At 43.1% G+C, this 20,012-nt stretch overlaps 1 protein-coding gene across 1 annotated transcript in view; it reads left to right on the top strand.

Moving 5' to 3' along the window:
• Nucleotides 1–18,589, top strand: part of DUT (deoxyuridine triphosphatase) — a 35,031-nt gene extending 16,442 nt beyond the window's left edge. The window contains exons 5-6 of the mRNA XM_069222498.1: nt 14,001–14,071; nt 18,330–18,589. Of these exons, the coding sequence (XP_069078599.1) occupies nt 14,001–14,071; nt 18,330–18,386 (128 nt within the window). The 3' untranslated portion in view covers nt 18,387–18,589. The remainder of the gene's footprint in view (nt 1–14,000; nt 14,072–18,329) is intronic.
• Nucleotides 18,590–20,012: the final 1,423 nt, after the last annotated feature.

A 20,012-nucleotide genomic window follows, 5' to 3' on the forward strand; every position in this document is an offset into this window, starting at 1 on the left:
GCTCTAACATGAGCAAACGCGAGACCCGTTGCATTGCAAATGCTTGTTCTTCAAAGGAGCAGTGATCCAAAAAATTGAACCGAGGTAACTCAGTGCTTACTTTTGATACTGGTGGCTACTGCCTTAACTGTGCCATGCAGCTGCAGCCCATCTGGCTACATTAGGCAACCTTCCTTTTTTCCTCTATTTACGAAAGCTTATGTCGCTTGATTTTACACTAATTTTTGTAGGGCTGGCTTAACAGCAGTTTCCTGTCTATTTCTTTACCTATACAGAGTGGACTTTGACAACACTTAAGGCCTCATTACGAGTCTGGTGGTCACTTGACTGCAGTCTGCAAGCAGTGCTACCCTGGGGATTACGACCTCATTCTCTGCCACCCATTTCAGAAAAGGCTGGCTGAGAATTTGGGGGGCAGGGTTGGTACTTGAGTAGCTTTAAAACTTCATTTGCTTTTTCAAAGGGTGCATACTTAACTGAAGCTTGGTGGCTACGTTGCTGCTGGGAGATCATTGTACATTTATTTTCAAATGTATGCAGTTTGGGTGCTTGAAATATGTTCACCTCGCTGTTTAGATCAGCTACTCTGCTGAAAACTTAATCTTGGAAGAAACTAGCTGTGTTAAAAACATGTTATCCCATTGAGACTGGTACTCTGTTCTTTTGTCGCTCTTTGGCCCTTGTTCTGGCTAAACTACAGATAACACACTGAAGATCCTCCACTTTCTGGGCAGTTGTTGGAGGTGGACGAGGGATAGCCATTTATTTGCTAAGAGGATGGGCATTGGGTTTGGTTGTCGTAGTTATCTCTGAAGACTATGGTTCTTGTGATTTACTGGTTTCTGCTATTCTCCAGTATTGGTATCTTTAATACATAAACCTGCTTGAATCATACCTTGTCTTTGAAGTGGGAGTCCCACGGTACATAGAAAGCAGTAAATTACATTTTTACATTGAAGTTAATGGAAAAGGGATTCACTTTAATAGCTTATCTGTTATTAGAAGTGACCCAAAGTCCAGCTAATCGGGCATGAGCAACCTTTATAACCCTCTCCACAGAGGCTTCAGTCTGTGTGGGGTGTGCTTTTTTTATTTTTATTATATTGCACATCATGTGAAGGGAGCCTCCCCGAGCTCTGCTCTAGTTACAACTTTCATAACCGGACTTCTTCTGAATACTGTTATTTGCTTATAGGACTGCGACTTCTGCATTATGTCTACAGCCAAGAAAGGTTTATTTCAACCCTGCCGCACCTGTAGAAATCTTAGGCGCCACTGTGAAGATCTTTGCAAGGACTGCATATACTATCTTCACCCAGAACACAAGGTGCAAGATTATAACATTTTGTCAATCTTTCTTCACAAGACCTTGAGAGGCAGGCTAGGCTCCTGCTTTGGCTTCAAAAGCATAAATCCAAGCAATACCCCCTCTCTGACAGCGACACCTCAGATCTGTGGTATGGAAGAAGAGGAGAAGGTCTGTGGAGGGATTCTCTCCAAAACGAAGTAAGTCAGCCAAGAAAACACCTTCTGTGAGAAAGTGGAGAAAGTTCCTTCCACCTCAAAGAGAAGGGAAAGGGTCATTCTGAACCTCCCACACCAGCTGCCAGTACTATTAAAATTAAACATCCAGATCTGCCATTGACTTCAAAAATTTCAGACTTGTCGACTAGCGCATAGTCTGACAGCTTTGATCACCACTGCTACCACAGCGACTGCAACGTTTACAGCACCGCCTTCACCGATGATAATGTGGTTGCTGTTATCGGTGAGCATAAACCTTCTTTACTGTTGACAATGCCCCAGTGTAAAAGCGTCAATTTAAATTCTCCTACGTAGACCCATCAGATTCTACTCCTCAACATCAAGCATGTGTATGTCTGTAAAGAAACCCACTCCAAAGACTTTTTAAAATCGTCTGCTGATACCTTTGGCTCCATCGATGACCGCAACTTCGACATGCATACAATCCGACCGCACCATCAATGGTAACACCATTGAAGACTGCGCCATCAACCCATTTGTATCCTGCAAGGCCCACCATCGATGGGCATTCATTCAGCAAAACTGTCTTTTCTACCCTTTAGATTAATAACTAAAACAAATCCGCTCGAGGCATTACTACCATCACATACCTCACCCAGTAAAGTGTTGCCTGCCCCTCCAGATAATCTTCTTAATGAGGAGGAAGATAAAGAGGAATATTGAGATGACTATTTGGTGATGGGTTGTTTGCAGTGGCCCAGTCATTTAGACTTACAAATTTAAATGCTAGGAAGATGAGGAAGACCAGCAGTGTGACTATTTGTATGCTTATAAATAGTTTGGTAACCAGCCTGACGCAATTTCACCACAACCAATGGTGCAGATGCCGGTGTTACTGTTTGCCAATTTGCAGCATATGATGCGAGATTACTGCAGTAGATTCTCACCACTGGTATCAGCAACGACCACTGCCGTTTGATCCTTCTACCAGGGATCAGAGATCCAGGTACCTGCAACACTGTTGCCACCTCAATCTTTACCTCCCGAAAATGATTTTCCTTGCTAGGACGAAGTCCAGCAAGAAGGTGAGATCCAGGACACTGCCTGACTGCCCAATAAATTGGATGACTACCAAACACAGACACCATCGCTTCTACGCCACCCCCAGTAGATTGTCCATGTCAGGACATAGGAGGGTTCCATAATATTATGGGACAAGCAGCCAAGAGGTTCTAGCTTCCCATTTTCAAACAGATTGCTTTCTTTATGATTTTAAAGAAGATTACAGAAAGTTAGTGCGACCCAGATTGTAGATCTTATTTGGGAAGAGGGCCTTAAAGTTTATGCAGACCCCATCCTCGATACCACAGGTACTTCCCAGATTGGTTGTAAAGTAAGCCAGAGAACTCACCAGCTTGTTTGGTCTTCCCAAACCTGACTAATAACCCGGGCAGCTCAATGCAGGTCCAGGTCTGAGACCCCGGATAGGGAAGGAAGAAAGGCACCTGCATATCATAGGAAAGAAATTCTCCACAATGGCAGCAACAAAGGTCAGGGCAGAAAACTCCTGGGCATTCCTAGGATGATATGACCACCAGATGTGGTGGGACATCTCCCATTATATCTAGCTCCTTCCCGGGGATGCTAGATCTGAAGCGAGGAAGATATCCGCGGAGATCCTAGATTGTGCTGTATATGTCTCATCCACAGGCTTTCGGCAGCTAGCCAGAGCAACAGTACGAAGACACCAGGGATTGCTAAAACTCACTTTGACCTGCCTGGAAGTTCAGATGAGGGTTCTAGATATGCCATATGACTGAATTCCCTCTTCGGGAAGCATGTTGATGAGGTACTACAATCGGACCCTGAGACGGCCAGATCTTAGGATACCCTATAATTCAAAAGGACGGCCTTTCGAGGGGCAAGAGGTAGGGGATTTACTCCTACAGAGGCAGTCTCCACCAATATAGGCAGTATCTGCCTTATCAAAGCCAGTTTCGTACAGGCACCATGCAACAACCCTATTAGCAACCACCATCCACAGCCTACAGACATCCCACCAGAGGAAAGTTCTACTATAGGGGGCATGGACACATCGAGAAAGCACGGACCTCCACCTGGCGCTGGCCACTAACCCCTATTGCAATACTCACCTAAGGGGCAGAATTTACAGCTTCTCCCACCAATGGTCCCAGATCACTTCAGACCGATTGGTTCTCAATATTATCACCAGAGGGCATACCCTGGAATTCCAACAAACCCCCTCCAGATGTACCACCACGAGGGCTCCTCACTTGAAAGAGCTCCTTTTTATATATTACCACAATGATGGACAAGGGAGCAATAGAGATCGTACCAAAGTCTCTGAGGGGAACCTGTTTCTACATGCTTTTTCCTCGTTCGGACTTACATCTTCAACTGAACAAATTCCTGAAAACATTAATTCCATATGGTCACTCCTCAGGATGTATTCGTTTCTCAATCAAGGGGATCACATGACGGCCTTAAATCTCCAAGACGCCTATTTCATAGCCTTATTCACCCCAGCCACAAACTTATTACGCTTGAAGGTAGGCGGCATCCACTACCGAGTCGGTGTCGCTGTGCAGTCCGAGTTCAGCTCCTCGAGTGTTCACCAAATTCTCGGCTCCAGTGGCAGCATATCTCGGACAAAGGAGTTCAGGTGTTTTCTATACTTGGGCGATTGGCTCATAAAGGTGAACACTGCATGCCAAGCAGCCAGAGACACAGCAACATACCTATCTCTCCCAGACCATAGGCCTCTCAGACCAAAAAAATTGAGGGATAGGGAGGTATTGTGGTCCAGTGTATGTCCTCCCAAGTGATATGTCAAAAATATAAGATACACTGTTCCAAATGTGAAAGGGAGCGAGGATACCGTAGCAGGGGTCCTAAAGTTTAGGAGCAAGAAACCTCACACATCCCGAGGGATGTCATGCTTCATCATCGGAGCTGCTCCTCGTCAGACCGGCACTGCAATGTCTGACGGGCACCACCCCGAATGGGGGGGGCTCTTTGCCGGAGATCTTTTTAAATAATGAAGCCGTGACCCCAAGAATGAAAAAAGCACAGGAGGCGATCAAGAGTAGTGATTAAAATTGGCTCTCAAAATCAGCACCGGGTAACTAATTTATTGGACCAGATGAGAAGAAAAGGCCAAGGTTAAAAATAGTCATACGAGTGAAACAGAAATAATGATCAATCACTCTGTCAAAGAATCAAAATGAGGGCAGGGAACTTCCAAACCATCCCTATCGTGGGTCAACATGTTTCGCATCCTGGTGGTCCATACGGATCCAGTGATGCTTCGTCAGGACCAAAAACTACTAAGTATCTCCTAGGCATAAAAGGGGTCTGGATAACTGTTTACCAGAAATTATCAGAAAAAAGAGTATCCAATCACTTACATTCATATGAAAATTGTTCCTGACGCCCTAAAAATAAAGGTACACAGGTTATTTAAAAAAAAAACACAGGAAAAAGAACAGTACGTAATACCAAGGAAGGGAAATGGTGGTAGAGGGCAACCGTGCTACACAGTGCGAGTGTAAAAAAAAAAAAAAAAAAAAGTGCCAGGTAAAATACATGTAAGTCATCTAAACTTACCATCCCAATTATGGGAGCGCGCTTCCTAGGACCACACAGACCAGTGGTCGGGCGCAAAAATAATCTGCGGGAGAAGTGAGAGTCAGATTATACAAAATGTACAACAATTGGTCGTCAAAATAATACAAAAACCATGGAGGTATGGATAAACAGCTCAAACCTATGTATAGAAACTCGTATTGTTATTCAGGGTAGAGTGCCTATTCCCCTTTGGTGGAATACATGGGTGTTCTAATGGCAGAAAAGACATCAATGGTAACAGGAAAAAAAGTCAATGTTGAGGGACTAGAGTATATTAAAGGTTTTTAATGAGGCCGAGAACCTGTGCGAATGTTGGTGGCTCAAATTGTGTAAAAATAGAATAGTTGGGGAAGGCACCAGCGTGCCAAGACTAGTTCAAAATTAGCCGTAGTCGGAAGATGTCAGAGCGAGTACAATGAACCCAGGTCTGTGAGCGGTAGACGCGGGTCGTTCTATGTACGCAAAGCAGAGTCACTTACTTTTTTATGCTGCTGCCACCGTCGGTACACCTACCCGGGTCCGCGTTCCCTGAATAGTGCAGGGAACTCCGGAAGCGCCGGTTATAATCAAAGCGACCCGGAAATAGAATGTTGCCGGGATACGCTTGTGCAGTTCAGCAACATGTAGAAAGTGAAGAGGGACTCTCCTATTGGGGGCCCAGGACAATGAAAACAAAAGGACTCCCAAACATTCGAGGAGTCCACTGTAGCTGAGTGAAGGGCTGAAAACACGGCCCAAATAAAAAATAATAAAAATGTAATGGGCAGACTGGCCATATGCCTATAAGGTATCAAAAAAGCATATAAAAAAAACAGAGAAAAGGTAGAGCCAATGATGTAGATAATATAAAAAGCACAGTAAATTGTCCAAGGAAACCAGTGGGGTTAATTAACCAGATTAGTCCACGGGATATCATTGTTTAATCCCTTAATGTGAGTGCTCAGTTTGCAGTGGGTGTTCAAAGCAAAGCAGATAAATTGTTTGTAGGCTATGGACAACTTTAAAAAAAAAGGATATCCTGTTAATAAAACTATATAGGTCAGTGGATTGCTGTCGCCTATCAGCTTGCAGGAAAACCATTGACTAACCAGGTCAAGGCTGACTCCATTAGAGCTGTCTCCACCTTCACAGCTCTTTGCCGGAGTGCCTATACAACAAATATGTAGAGCAGCACTTTCACTCAACACTACTGCCTCAATGCCGCAGACAGGATGGACGCAGCAGTAGGACAAGCAGTTCTTCGAAATGTATTTGGATAAGGTGAGTTAAATATTTCCAATTCTTCGATGGCATGTGTAGCTGCAGATACACATGCTGTGCACACCCCGCCATCTGGGGTTGGCCTCTGAGTGTTACAAGTTGTGTTTCTGCGAAGAAGTCTTTTCGAGTAACTAGACCGAGGGACTCCTCCCATTTCGGCTCCATTGCCCATGGGCGTCGACTCCATCTTAGATTGTTTTTTTTCCGCCATCGGGTTCGGACGTGTTCCTTTTTGCTCCGTGTTTCGGGTCGGAAAGTTAGTTAGAAACTCGGAAAAATCATCGGTATTGTTTGCGTTCGGTATCGGGTTAGTTACAACAGATCGACACCGACTTTTGAAGAGCTCCGGTGGCCCTTCGGGGTTTTTTCGATTCCCCCGTCGGGGCCTGGTCGGCCCGGCCACGTGTCTCTTCAAGGCTGATGGAACGGACTCCATTCCGCTTCTGCCCAAAATGCCATAACAAGTATCCACATACAGATCAGCATCTGGTCTGTAACTTGTGTTTGTCGCCAACACAAGGAAGATACTTGTGAAGCCTGTCGAGCGTTTCGGTACAGGAAGACACTAAGACCGAAGAGCAAGGAGACTGCAAATGGCATCGGCGCCGACAGGACAAGAGCGTTTCAAGGAAGAGGAAGAAACATTCTCCATCCAGGAATCGGACTCTGATGAGATCGTGCCCAAAACAAAAAAAACCTAAAGCCCAGGGGACGCCTCCGCCAACAGGCCATGGCTTAACCCGAAAAATAGGTGACCGAAAAAGGGCACTCTGGTGGCGAAGTCATCCGACTCCAGTCGAGATACCGCCACACAGCAATCTCGGGCCCGAGATAGTGGCTCCGAGCAGGTTCGGCACCGCAATGGGTCGGCACCGAGAGACCACAACGCCGAAAGTAAAGAAGGTTTCGTCGGAACCGAAAAAAGCAGCCGAAAAGGTTTCGATACCGAAACATCCGGCCTCGGAACCGAAAACAAGTTCCTACACTGAGGAACAAGGACTGTCCACACAAATGAAGACCCATAGATTTGGACAGTTATTGGAAACAATGGAGCCAGACTATGCACAAAGAAGGCTCCATATCCAGAAAGAAACAGGGAAGATCAGTATTCTGCCTCCGATTAAAATGAAACGCAAACTTGCCTTCCAAGAAAAAGACCAGCAGCCACAGGCAAAGGTGGCTAAACAGGTAACCCCGCCACAATCTCCACAATGCTCTCCGCAACCATCACCGGTAGCCACTCCACCAATGATGCAATCCCCAACTCGTACAGGAATGAGTCAAGATGACCCTGACGCATGGGACCTTTATGACGCACCAGTGTCGGATAATAGTCCTGAATGTTATCCAGCTAGACTGTCGCCACCAGAGGATAGTACAGCCTACGCACAGGTGGTGTCGAGAGCATCGGCATTTCATAATGTCAGCTTGCATGCTGAGCCCATTGAAGACGACTTTCTTTTTAACACAGTCGTCCACACACAGCCAGTATCAGTCTTCCTATGCTACCCGGAATGCTAAAACACGCCAAACAAGTGTTTGAAGAGCCTGTAAAAGGAAGGGCCATTACTCCAAGAGTGGAGAAAAAATATAAACCGCCACCAACAGACCCCGTGTACATCACACAACAGCTAACACCGGACTCCGTTGTAGTAGGGCAGCGCGCAAAAGAGCGAACTCGCATACTTCAGGAGATGCACCACCTCCAGATAAAGTCGAAAATTCGACGCAGGCAAGAGGGTGGCGGCACAGGCAGCAAACCAGTGGCGTATTGCCAATTCAGGCTTTGTTGGCCAGATACGATAGGGCCCATTGGGACGAAATGCAACACTTTATAGAACATTTGCCCAAGGAGTTCCAAAAGAGCGCAGCAGGTAGTAGGACAGAGTATCTCCAACAATCAGATACGGTCAGCAATGGATGCTGCAGACACAGCTGCTAGAACTGTCAACACAGCAGTAACAAGGAGACATGCATGGCTGCGTACATCAGGATTTAAACCAGAAATACAGCAAGCTGTGCTGAATATGCCATTCAACGGACAGCAGTTGTTTGGGCCGGAGATGGACACTGCGATCGAAAAACTTAGACACTGACACGGCCAAAGCCATGGGCGCACTCTACTACCCACAGAGCAGAGGCAAATTTCGAAACACAGTTTAGAGGGGGGTTTAGAGGACAAAGCACAGAACCCACAACCTCACAAACAAGACCCACTTACCAGAGCCAGTATCAGCGGGGACGTTTTCGGGGACAATTCCAAAAGAATAGAGGGAAGTTCCAAAGTCCCAAAACTCCTCAAAACAAGCAGTGACTTCCAAGTCACAAATCCCCAACACATAACATCTGTGGGGGGGGGAGAGACTAACCAAGTTTTACAAACATTGGGAGGAAATAACAGACACTTGGGTCCTAGCAATTATCCAGCATGGTTATTGCATAGAATTTCTCGAATTCCCTCCAAACGTCCCACCGAAAACACACTATGTCAAAACAACATATAGATCTTCTAGGACTAGAAGTTCAGGCATTGCTACAAAAAGAAGCAATAGAATTAGTACCAAACCAACAGAAAGGGACAGGAGTTTACTCTCTGTACTTTCTCATACCCAAAAAAGACAAGAGTCTGAGACCTATACTAGATCTCAGAACATTAAATACATACATCAAATCAGATCACTTTCACATGGTGACATTACAGGACGTAATCCCACTGCTCAAACAACAAGACTTCATGACAACACTAGACCTAAAGGATGCATATTTCCATATACTGATACATCCTTCACACAAAGTACCTAAGGTTTGTATTCCAAGGGGTACATTACCAGTTCAAGGTGTTGCCATTCGGAATAACTGCGCCAAGAGTTTTTACAAAATGCCTAGCAGTAGTAGCTGCACATATCAGAAGGCAGCAAATACATGTGTTCCCGTACCTAGACGATTGGTTAATCAAAACCAACACGCTAAAACGGTGTTCACAACACACGAAGTACGTCATAGAAATCCTCCACAATCTAGGTTTCTCAATCAACTACACAGTCACACCTTCTGCCGTGTCAAACACAGCAATACTTGGGGGCAACAATCAACACAGCAAAAGGGATTGTCACTCCAAGCCCACAAAGGGTTCAAGCATTTCACAATGTAATAAAGACCATGTATCCAAAACAAAAGATACAAGTCAAAATGGTGATGAAACTACTAGGTATGATGTCCTCATGCATAGCCATTGTCCCGAACGCAAGGTTGCACATGCGTCCCTTACAACAGTGCCTAGCATCACAATGGTCACAAGCACAGGGTCAACTTTTAGATCTGGTGTTGATAGACCGCCAAACATCCACCATTGAAGCGAGGTGTAACAGTATAAATTTAAACCAAGGGCGGCCTTTCCAAGACCCAGTGCCACAATATGTAATAACGACCGATGCCTCCATGATAGGGTGGGGAGCACACCTCAATCAACACAGCATCCAAGGACAATGGGACACTCAGCAAAAACAGTTTCACATAAATCACTTAGAACTATTGGCAGTATTTCTAGCGCTGAAAGCATTTCAACCCATAAGCCACAAACACATTCTTGTCAAAACAGACAAGATGACAATGATGTATAACCTAAACAAACAGGGAGGGACACACAACACAGTTGTGTCTCCTGGCACAAAGAATATGGCATTGGGCGATTCACAACCACATTCGCCTAATAGCACAATTTATTCCAGGAATTCAGAATCAGTTAGCAGACCATCTCTCTCTCGGGATCACCAACAGATCCACGAATGGGAGATTCACCCCCAAATACTGAACACTTACTTCCAGAATTGGGGAACACCACAAATAGATCTATTTGCAATAAAGGAAAACGCAAAATGCCGAAACGTCGCATCCAGGTACCCACAAGATCAGTCTCCGGGCAATGCGTTATGGATGAGTTGGTCAGGGATATTTGCTTACGTTTTCCCCCCTCTCCCACTCCTTCCATATCTGGTAAACAAGGTGAGTCAAAACAAACTCGGACTCATACTAATAGCGCCAACATGGGCAAGACAACCTTGGTACACAACACTACTAGACCTCTCAGTAGTGCCTCATGTCAAACTACCAAACAGACCAGATCTGTTAATGCAACACAAACAGATCAGACATCCAAATCTAGCATCGCTGAATCTAGCAATTTGGCTCCTGAAGTCTTAGAGTTCAGACACTTAGACCTTACACAGGAATGTATGGAGGTCATAAAACAAGCTAGAAAACTAACCACTAGACATTGCTATACAAATAAGTGGAAAAGATTTGTTTATTACTGCCATAATAATCAAATTCAACCCTTACACGCATCTGCCAAAGACATCGTAAGATACTTACTACATTTGCAAAAGTCAAAGCTAGCTTTCTCTTCCATAAAGATACATCTTACCACAATTTCAGCTTACCTGCAAATTACGCACTCAACCTCACTATTTAGGATACCAGTCATAAAAGCATTTATGGAAGGCCTAAAGAGAATTATACCACCAAGAACACCACCAATTCCTTCATGGAACCTCAACATTGTCTTAACACGACTCACGGGGTCCTCCTTTTGAGCCCATGCACTCTTGTGAAATGCAATACTTAACATGGAAAGTTGCATTTTTAATTGGCATCACATCTCTAAGAATGAGTGAAATTCAAGCATTTACCATACAAGAACCATTTATTCAAATACACAAGCATAAAGTAGTTCTACGGACAAATCCAAAAGTCATATCACCGTTCCACTTCAATCAAACAGTAGAGTTACCAGTGTTCTTCCCACAGCCAGACTCTGTAGCTGAAAGAGCACTACATACATTAGAAATCAAAAGAGCTTTAATGTACTACATTGATAGAACAAAACTAATTCGAAAAACAATTATTTGTTGCTTTCCAAAAACCTCATACAGGTAATCCAATTTCTAACCAAGGCATTGCTAGATGGATAGTTAAGTGTATTCAAACCTGTTATCTTAAAGCAAAGAGATAACTGCCTATTACACCAAAGGCACACTCAACCAGAAAGAAAGGTGCTACCATGGCCTTTCTAGGAAACATTCCAATGACCGAAATATGTAATGCAGCTACATGGTCTACGCCTCAAACATTTACCAAACACTACTGTGTAGATGCGTTAACCGCACAACAAGCCACAGTAGGTCAAGCAGTACTACGAACATTGTTTCAAACAACTTCAACTCCTACAGGCTGAACCACCGCTTTTGGGGAGATAACTGCTTACTAGTCTATGCACAGCATGTGTATCTGCAGCTACACATGCCATCGAACGGAAAATGTCACTTACCCAGTGTACATCTGTTCGTGGCATTAGTTGCTGCAGATTCACATGCGCCCACCCGCCTCCCCGGAAGCCTGTTAAAGTTTATCTTGAAAATTTGTAAATTTCAAAATATTACTTTAAACTACATTATGTACATTACTCCATTGCATGGGCACTATTACTAGCATACACAACTCCTACCTCACCCTCTGCGGGGGAAAACAATCTAAGATGGAGTCGACGCCCATGCGCAATGGGGCTGAAATGGGAGGAGTCCCTTGGTCTCGTGACTCAAAGACTTCTTTGAAGAAAAACAACTTGTAACACTCCGAGCCAAACACCAGATGGCGGCATGTGCACAGTATGTGAATCTGCAGCGACTAATGCCACGAACAGATGTACACTGGGTAAGTGACATTATATATATATATATATATATATATATATATATCCGATTCAAGCATGTGAATCTATGAAACCTAATACTGGAGAACCTCAGTTTCAGGTAAGTAACTTTTTATTTATTTTGACAGTTTCAACCTTTTGTGAACTTCGTCTTGCTGTATTTTTATAGTATCTCGAACTCTTCTGTCCAGACGCAGTTGATGTTAGCTTTTCTTTCAGATTAGTTTTGCATATGACACATTCTTAGTTGCCAGAATTCTTTGATTTTTGTAGTAGCAACGCTGTTGGGAGATAAATATCATCTGCTACCACATGATTTGCTCATGTTTACAAATTTGAATCAAACAGAAAACCTGAAACATCCATTTTTTTTTTATTTTTTTATTTTATTTTGCTTTCTGCCTTTGTGTGTGTTTTTGTATCAAGGGGCCTGGGCTATACCCCTTCAGATCTGTCATCCCTATTGTAAATTCCTTGTTGTGCTCTTCCCTGAGACCCTTCCCTTTGCCTGTTTTCACTTTTGTTTCTTCCAGTCACTCGTGAGTGTGTTTTGACATGGTTAGCCCCCTACTTTTTGCGTGAAACTTGATGTGGCTTCTAGTGGTCTCAAAGCCATTGTGACCTCCACCCGCCAAGTGGACCTGGTGGACTTCTTTAAGTTGCTTTGCGCAGTGTTTCCAAGTGGCACCCTTCTCTGTGCCCCAGCTCCAAGACCTTCAGCTGCTGCTCCCACTTAAACCGGGAACTGCCCAAACTTCTCTGGCTGGACCATTAGGCTGCTCCTCAACCTAAAAACGGAAGGTAACACTTGTGAGAACATTGCCTGATTCTTTATTTATTTTTAATGCATTTTTCTAGTTTTACCCTTGATTCCTATGGCGTGTGATTCTGCACAAACAATACATTTTCTAAACTTTGAAAATCTGCACAGTGCATGTCATTGTCTACTATAGAGAGCCAGCCTCCTAAAACTTTCAGAAGTTTGCCAATCTACACTTTGGTCTCATCCATATCTATTTTATCATTCAACTTTTTAAATTTGTTTGAGAATCTGTCCGGTCAACGATAACACAGGTGATTAAAATCTGCAACATGCATGATGCTTTATTTTTGCACACTCTCTCAGCCTGTCTAGGTGAGGAATCTTATCTTCGTTCAATCAAAATATGAAGTCCCACTGGAATCTTCGCAATTCTAGGTACCATTTCAAGGCGGCACTCCCGCACCATGTAGATAGTTTGTTCCTCCACATATCTATTTTTTTTTTTTTTTTTTTTTTTACACTTTCATTACTGTTTTGAAAATTAAGCCACCACGTATCTAGGCCAGACAGTTACTGCCACCATATTTATACAGTGCTTACTGATAAGCCTCTGCTGTTATCCGTCACAGTTGCTGGCTTTGTAATGGCAGCATTCTTCCTCTTCCACCCCCCCCCCCCCCCCCCCCCCTCCTTTCCACAGCAGAATTTTACCCTGATAAGCATCCTCCACCCCTCTGCACATTAACCTCGGCCTCTGGCTTATCTGTATGGTTCTGTGGTGCCCATCTGACCAAAACTCTTCTTTCCTGGCTGAATGGCAGATACTGACAGGTGAATAAATACTTCAGCTTGCCTTCTGAGTGCTTGTGTCACTGGAGTGAGAGGATTGTGCGGCAAGGTGGATGATCCTTGCAACCACCAGGCACTGCTTTGTCTGGTGCCTGCTAGCATCAGTCATCCAACAGGTAAAGAAAATTCAAGCCTGGACCTTTTTGACTTTGAAAAGCGTCTAGGTTTATTTTATTTGTCCAGTTTTGCATGTCTGGTTGTTTACTTCATACAAGGTTGTTGGATTATTGCATTAGTACAGGATGACTTTGACTGTCTCGTTCAATTTTTTTAAAATTTTATTTGTAGTGAAAAAAGGCGATAGAGTTGCACAGCTGATATGTGAGCGCATATTTTATCCTACGCTGGAGGAATTAAATGTAAGTAGTTAAATAAAAGCTGTCATTAGTCACATGGCTAAAAAAAAAACTTGCTTTTTTTTAACAATTTTTTTTGCATCTGCTTTTTCAGTAGAACACAATGAGCATGGTAATGTAAACATTTCCTGTTAAAAAATACAGGGGCAAAAGAGAGCAGTGTTTGGAAATTTTGCTTTTTTTATTTTTTTATTACCTTATGCAACCTACTGTTCTGTAAGTAGAAGGAGACTTTATTTACTCAGTGTATTGTACTTTAGAACTAGTTTGTCAAACTTCATGGTAGTGATTGTGATCACGGCCACATAATACAGTCCCCCCCTTTTTTTTTTTTTTTGTGACCAACTTGAGAACTGTATTGACTGATAATGGAACAGGAGTTTGTGTTGGTGTGTGTGGCTTCTTCATGTCTAAAATTGTCACTTCCCCTGTTTCCAATTTGACTCCCTATGCCCTCCAGTTGCCAGGACTGCTGCACATGAAGGAGTTTCTGGCTAGCTTAACTTCCCATTCCCCCCACCCACCCCACCATTCTATGAGTCCCTCAAACCAAGGATGGTGCAGCAACATTTGGCAGTACCCTGAATTTCAAGCATGAGGTGGTGGAGAGGAGGGGTTAAGGTGATGGCTTGCATGACTCTCAGAATGAGGGGGAGGAGGTAGTTGAGCTATTCAAACACATCTCATCTTTCCTCACTGTAGCATTTGGTTTCCCCCAATCTAGAAGATGCCAGCAATACACATGCTTTCTGGAGAAAACTTCTTGCCCTATTTTGTACTCTGGTCCAGGCAGTCATCTTCCTAAATCTAACCTGCAGGTCTTCATCACTTTGTGAAAGGCGCACTATAAATCCTAGTACACATGTACAACACACAGATGTCGGCATTCAGGATTCCGGATCAGCAGTGGAACTTCAGATGAATGGTCCTGTAAAAGTGCTTTCATGTCTTGCAGTTAAAAAGACGCTCCCTTTAATAAGCCAACAGTGGAAGGCTGCCACCATCTTACTCCATGCATGAAACTGGCAACAGATGGTAGTCTTCTGTCACTATGCGGGTGTACTTGGTGCACCTCCAGTCCAGGCAAGATGCAGAACCTGATTCAAATATCAGATTTGAAGGTCCAATTCTCACATCCTTGTAAATGCCCAATTCTCAACTATTTATTAGGTGGGTCATCAATAGGGGTATGGACCAGTTTACCCCAAAATACTAATTGAACTCCAAAGAAAAGATAGAATATCAATGTTGACAAAGTGCCTCCATTTGAAGTCCATAATGATGCTTATAGTCCTTGCATTCAATTTGAAAACATTTATTAAGGGTACTGAAACTTCTTTCTTTCCTTTACTGGAACAATGGGTCTATCTCATGTTGGCTTTCCTACTTTTCTTTTACATTACTATTTTAATACCTAACAGTTTGATTCAATTATTAGTCACCATTTGCAGCCTTGAGAGAGCCCCGGGTGAATTAACCACGTGTCTGCTGTTTTCTAAATGGAACATGGGTCCCAAAGATATTTGTTTCATTACCCTTAAATGTTCGCACTGAGTGCAAACATGGTCTACATAAACCAATTAATGGATTTATTGGCTTGTGACCTGGGTTGTGCGCCACTCTGACCCAATGTATAATTAAATGTTAATAATTTTGTGATTCAGTATTGAAAGTAAATTGTTTGAATTAGCTACTATTTGTATTGGTCTCACCTGAGACAGAGTACAGCTTCATATATGCAAAGGATAATTAGATATTAATCTAATTTTAAATTATTTTACTTGAATCTGATTCATCTGACACCAATCCGTAAGCAGTAGATATACAATCTTTACGAAATTAATTTACTCCCTCAGAAGCTACTCCTTAGCTTGTAGTCTGCACATGAAGCCCCTTCAGGAGTTTTCTTCAGGATCTGTAGATGCAGACATTAGTTTGTATGTGGGTGGGGAGTAAAAGCCAGAGGTGTGTGGTGTGTGTATTTTATTTTTTTCTCTCTTCCCTATCGAAGCTTATTCTCTAAGGTCTTTATATTCAAAGGCACCACTGACTGGGTCTAAATTCCACCCCAACAATCTGAGGTGACAAGCTAACCTTTTGCAATATAGAGGCCCTAAAAGTGTCATTTCTGGTTGGACTACATTTTATGGTGTTTGTGTAGATAGAATAACTTTTTTTTTTTTTTTTTTTTTTTTTCTCTCTCTGTTCTCAAATCAGAGTAATTTTAAAGCGCACTACTCACCCATGAGGGTTTCAAGGTGGGTGGGGGGGGGGGGGGGTTGTTAAAGCTCGAACAGCTATGTCTCCTGAAGATAAGCAGATCCTGTGTCTTTGGGTGGGAAGAGTGTTCACGTCTTGGCAGTGAGGTGGGAGAACGATCTGCCACTGGCGGTCATACTGTCAATGCATGGGACGGTGGCGAGGGCAAGGTCAGTGGAGCGTAGAGGTCAGGTTGGGGTGTAGGAGAGCAGTCGGAGGTATTCTGGTCCAGTGTTGTGCAGTGCTTTTGTGAGCGTGGGTGAGGCGTTTGAACATTATCTTGTTGACGGGAAGCCAGTGTAGGTGTCTCAGGTGGGCTATGATGTGGCAGGGGTGTCAAAGATGAGGCGTGCGGAGACATTCTGGCTAGTAAAGGCTAGTACTTGTTTGTCACATTGGGAACTTTGTTAGCAATCTGCACAAGCATGAGATGTTAGGGAGGGTAATAGTTTCAGGAATAAACGCAGATCACGATTCTAAATGGAACAGGACTCCAGCGTACATGTACTTGACGTAAGTTCTTCCAGAAGAACTGAAATAGTGCATCCTGACTTCAGGATGTTCTGTCAATGCAGATCCCGGTCCTCTACGGTATGCTTCTCCCGTCATGCTCGAGTGTGTGAGGAAGCATTTAAAATGGGAGCAAGTGATAGAAATTTGGCTTCCATGGTCACAATATGTGTAGTTGGTTGTGGGTCTGTCTCACTCCGGATTGGAATAGTCCTTTCTGCAAGCCTTTGACCTTCCCTTTGCCTCATAGAATGCCCCTGCCCTTTGGTGGGTTGTGGGGGGGGTGTGGGTGTTTTTTTTTTTTTTTTTTTTTTTTTTTTTTTTTTCCCCTCTCTCCCCTAACCGTAGATGACGGTTATACTGTTGCCAGTGTATCCTTGGTCCTTCCTGCTCATCGGAACTAACCGATGTGTTGGAGAAAATTACTGTTCTTTGCTCACTGAGTTTACTTCTATCAACCCGAGGTGTGTAAGGAAGACTTCTTTGTTGTATTTTGTCTTGTACTTCTCCCCCCCTACAAATGTTTTGTGCTTCTGTAGGCTCTTTAATCCAGTCTTGGCATTTTTGTTTTATATTGCGGTTTCCAATCTTTTCGACTTCATCGTTGGGCTTTTTGGGGGGGGGGGGGGGGGGGGTGGGGAGCAGCAGAGTTTGGGGGATACTGATTACTCGTTTAATGTTGAACATTTCAAGCAAATTGTACAATATACTCCAAAGCCGACTGTAGTTGATGGTACGTTGCTAGGGACCAATGTGGTGACATATCAACAAGTTTAACAACCTTGTTGACTTACTGGCCACCCTGGTTTAGCATAGCTACGTGGCATTGTCATCAACAAAATGACGAGTGGGAACAACAGTACACTGCTACAAAACATTAGTAGATTAAAGAAAAAAAAAAAATCTTTTTGGGGCCAAGTTAGTACTTGGACACTTTATTCTGAGCTGTGTATCAGCAATGTACTGCATAAAGACACCGGGTGCAAAGCAAGGAAGTCTGTTAGGTGCATGTAAGAACCCAGTAGTTTGTTGGACTTACGTTTTTTATTCAGGTAATTGAATGGACCTGTACTAACTCCATTATTACATTTTAAAATGCCATGGCAGGGATGTTGTACACCACTGAGTTCACCAGTGGGCTTTTTGGAGTAGACCATTGTTGTATTTGGGAGGAATATGTTGAAAACATTTATATTTATTTGTGTGTGTGTGTGTGTATATGTATGTGTGTGTATGTATATATATATATATATATATATAATATATATTTTTTTCCTTCCCTTGCACAGAGATTGCTGGTTGGAAAGTGTTTGGACAAGAATGTTCCTTTAATGTCAATTGGTTTTCTCATTCAAACAAATTGAAAGGAAACGTTTAAATTAATTGGCTCGAACCTGTGCTTTCTAATAGAAACCCATGGCTCTTGCATTTCTCGGTGCTGTTTTAACCTTGGCTAGCATGTGGATAAACGTGTGTTCATTTTGTATTTCAGGTTTTAGATGACACTGCTCGTGGTGCAGGAGGCTTTGGATCCACTGGGCAGAACTGATCTGATCTGAAAATTTTGTTGTAACATTTTAGGTCAACTACAATTGAAGTGCTGGAGGCTTCAGCTGCAATGGATTTTATTATGTGCTGTTGTTTTAATCCCCTATGTAATTAAAGTGTACCATTTTTTTCTTTTGTAGAAATGCAATATTTGCTAAATTTTATGTGGCATTTTCTAATAAATGTTTAAGCTACCTAACAAGATTAACGCCTTGATCATATCGTGCAACCTCACAGTAAATGATCTTTGATTCATAGCCTTAAAATAGATCCTTGCCTCTAGGCTGGGCCTCGAACTCGGACATTTTAATAAAAAAAAAATCCTTTCTGGGAAAGAGAAAGAGAAACCAGATTTAAAAACTGCAGCACAAATAGTTAAAACACAAGAGCAGACTTGTTTTTGCCATCAGTGGAGTGTATTAGGCCTAGAGAGCCTTGTCCAGTGGCCATACAGGATGTTTTACTGTATGGATCCATGCTCTGAATACAGCATCCAGATCAAAGCCTGTGTTTGATTGTTCAGAGTCCCATTTAACTAGGAACCTAAACTCTGCCCAGTCACCATCATGCTTGTTTATATATATATATATATATATATATATATATATATATATATATATATATCCCTGGTTAGAATTATGACATGACAAAAGCCTGTTACCATTCCAGGTACTGTATTACAGCTTTGATTGGTAAAATACCATCTGCTCCAACCTAAAAGCAAGCCCTGACGTGTGTCTCTGATTAGAGCGCATCCGAGAGATGTAGCTTTGTCTGGACACAAGGGAACAACCAGTTAAAGTCTAACAATACCCTTTCAGGCTTGGAGTGGCACATAAATTATGCACAAAGGAGCTGGGAACCTTAGAATGGACTGCCAGTAGTGGTGTATTCGATATTAAGGAACTGCTGCTCTCCAGCCAAATTGTGGAGCTAATCAGTGTTCCATAGATTACCTGAATGAATATATCCTCTACTGTAGGAAGCTGGCCAGGTGTGTGCTAAGTACTTGTGCCTTATAGCAGGTCCAGGTATCCCCTCAGTGAAGTGTATGCAGTGTCTAGAAGCCAGGCTCTCTTGAGGTAGCTGTGGATGAGCAACCAATGCTTACCTAGGAGACATGCAAAGCTCATGCAATACCACTACAGTCACACAGTACTTAAATACACTTGGTTATACAAAAAGGTATTTTTGGAACACTGTATCAAAATACTAGAAGCAACCTTCCAATAGGAGCTAAGTAGAACACACACATATTATTTATATAATACAATCTATATGCATAAAAAGGTTAGAAAACTAGAAAAGAGTAAAATAGCAATAGTAGCACTAGAAGGAGCCGAAACCATATACTAAAAGGGGAACGTGAACACAGGGCCCCCAGCTAGTTAGTAATTCATGTAGATGGGAGTACTAGGAAACTACACGGGTAAGTAATGTAGTACACCATTTCCTCTCCCTCCGTCACCAGGAATGCAGGACTAAACCACTAGTTTCCCACAATGACCCTAAAGGATGAAAAGACACCAGAACAGCCTTTAGGGAACCAGCAGTGGTAAGCTTGAAGCTGGAGACCTGTGGTGAGACGGGAACAGTCCAGCAGTCTCTGGAGTACAGGGGGATTAGG

Source organism: Pleurodeles waltl, chromosome 3_1, assembly GCF_031143425.1.
Source record: "Pleurodeles waltl isolate 20211129_DDA chromosome 3_1, aPleWal1.hap1.20221129, whole genome shotgun sequence".
Lineage (NCBI taxonomy): Eukaryota > Metazoa > Chordata > Amphibia > Caudata > Salamandridae > Pleurodeles > Pleurodeles waltl.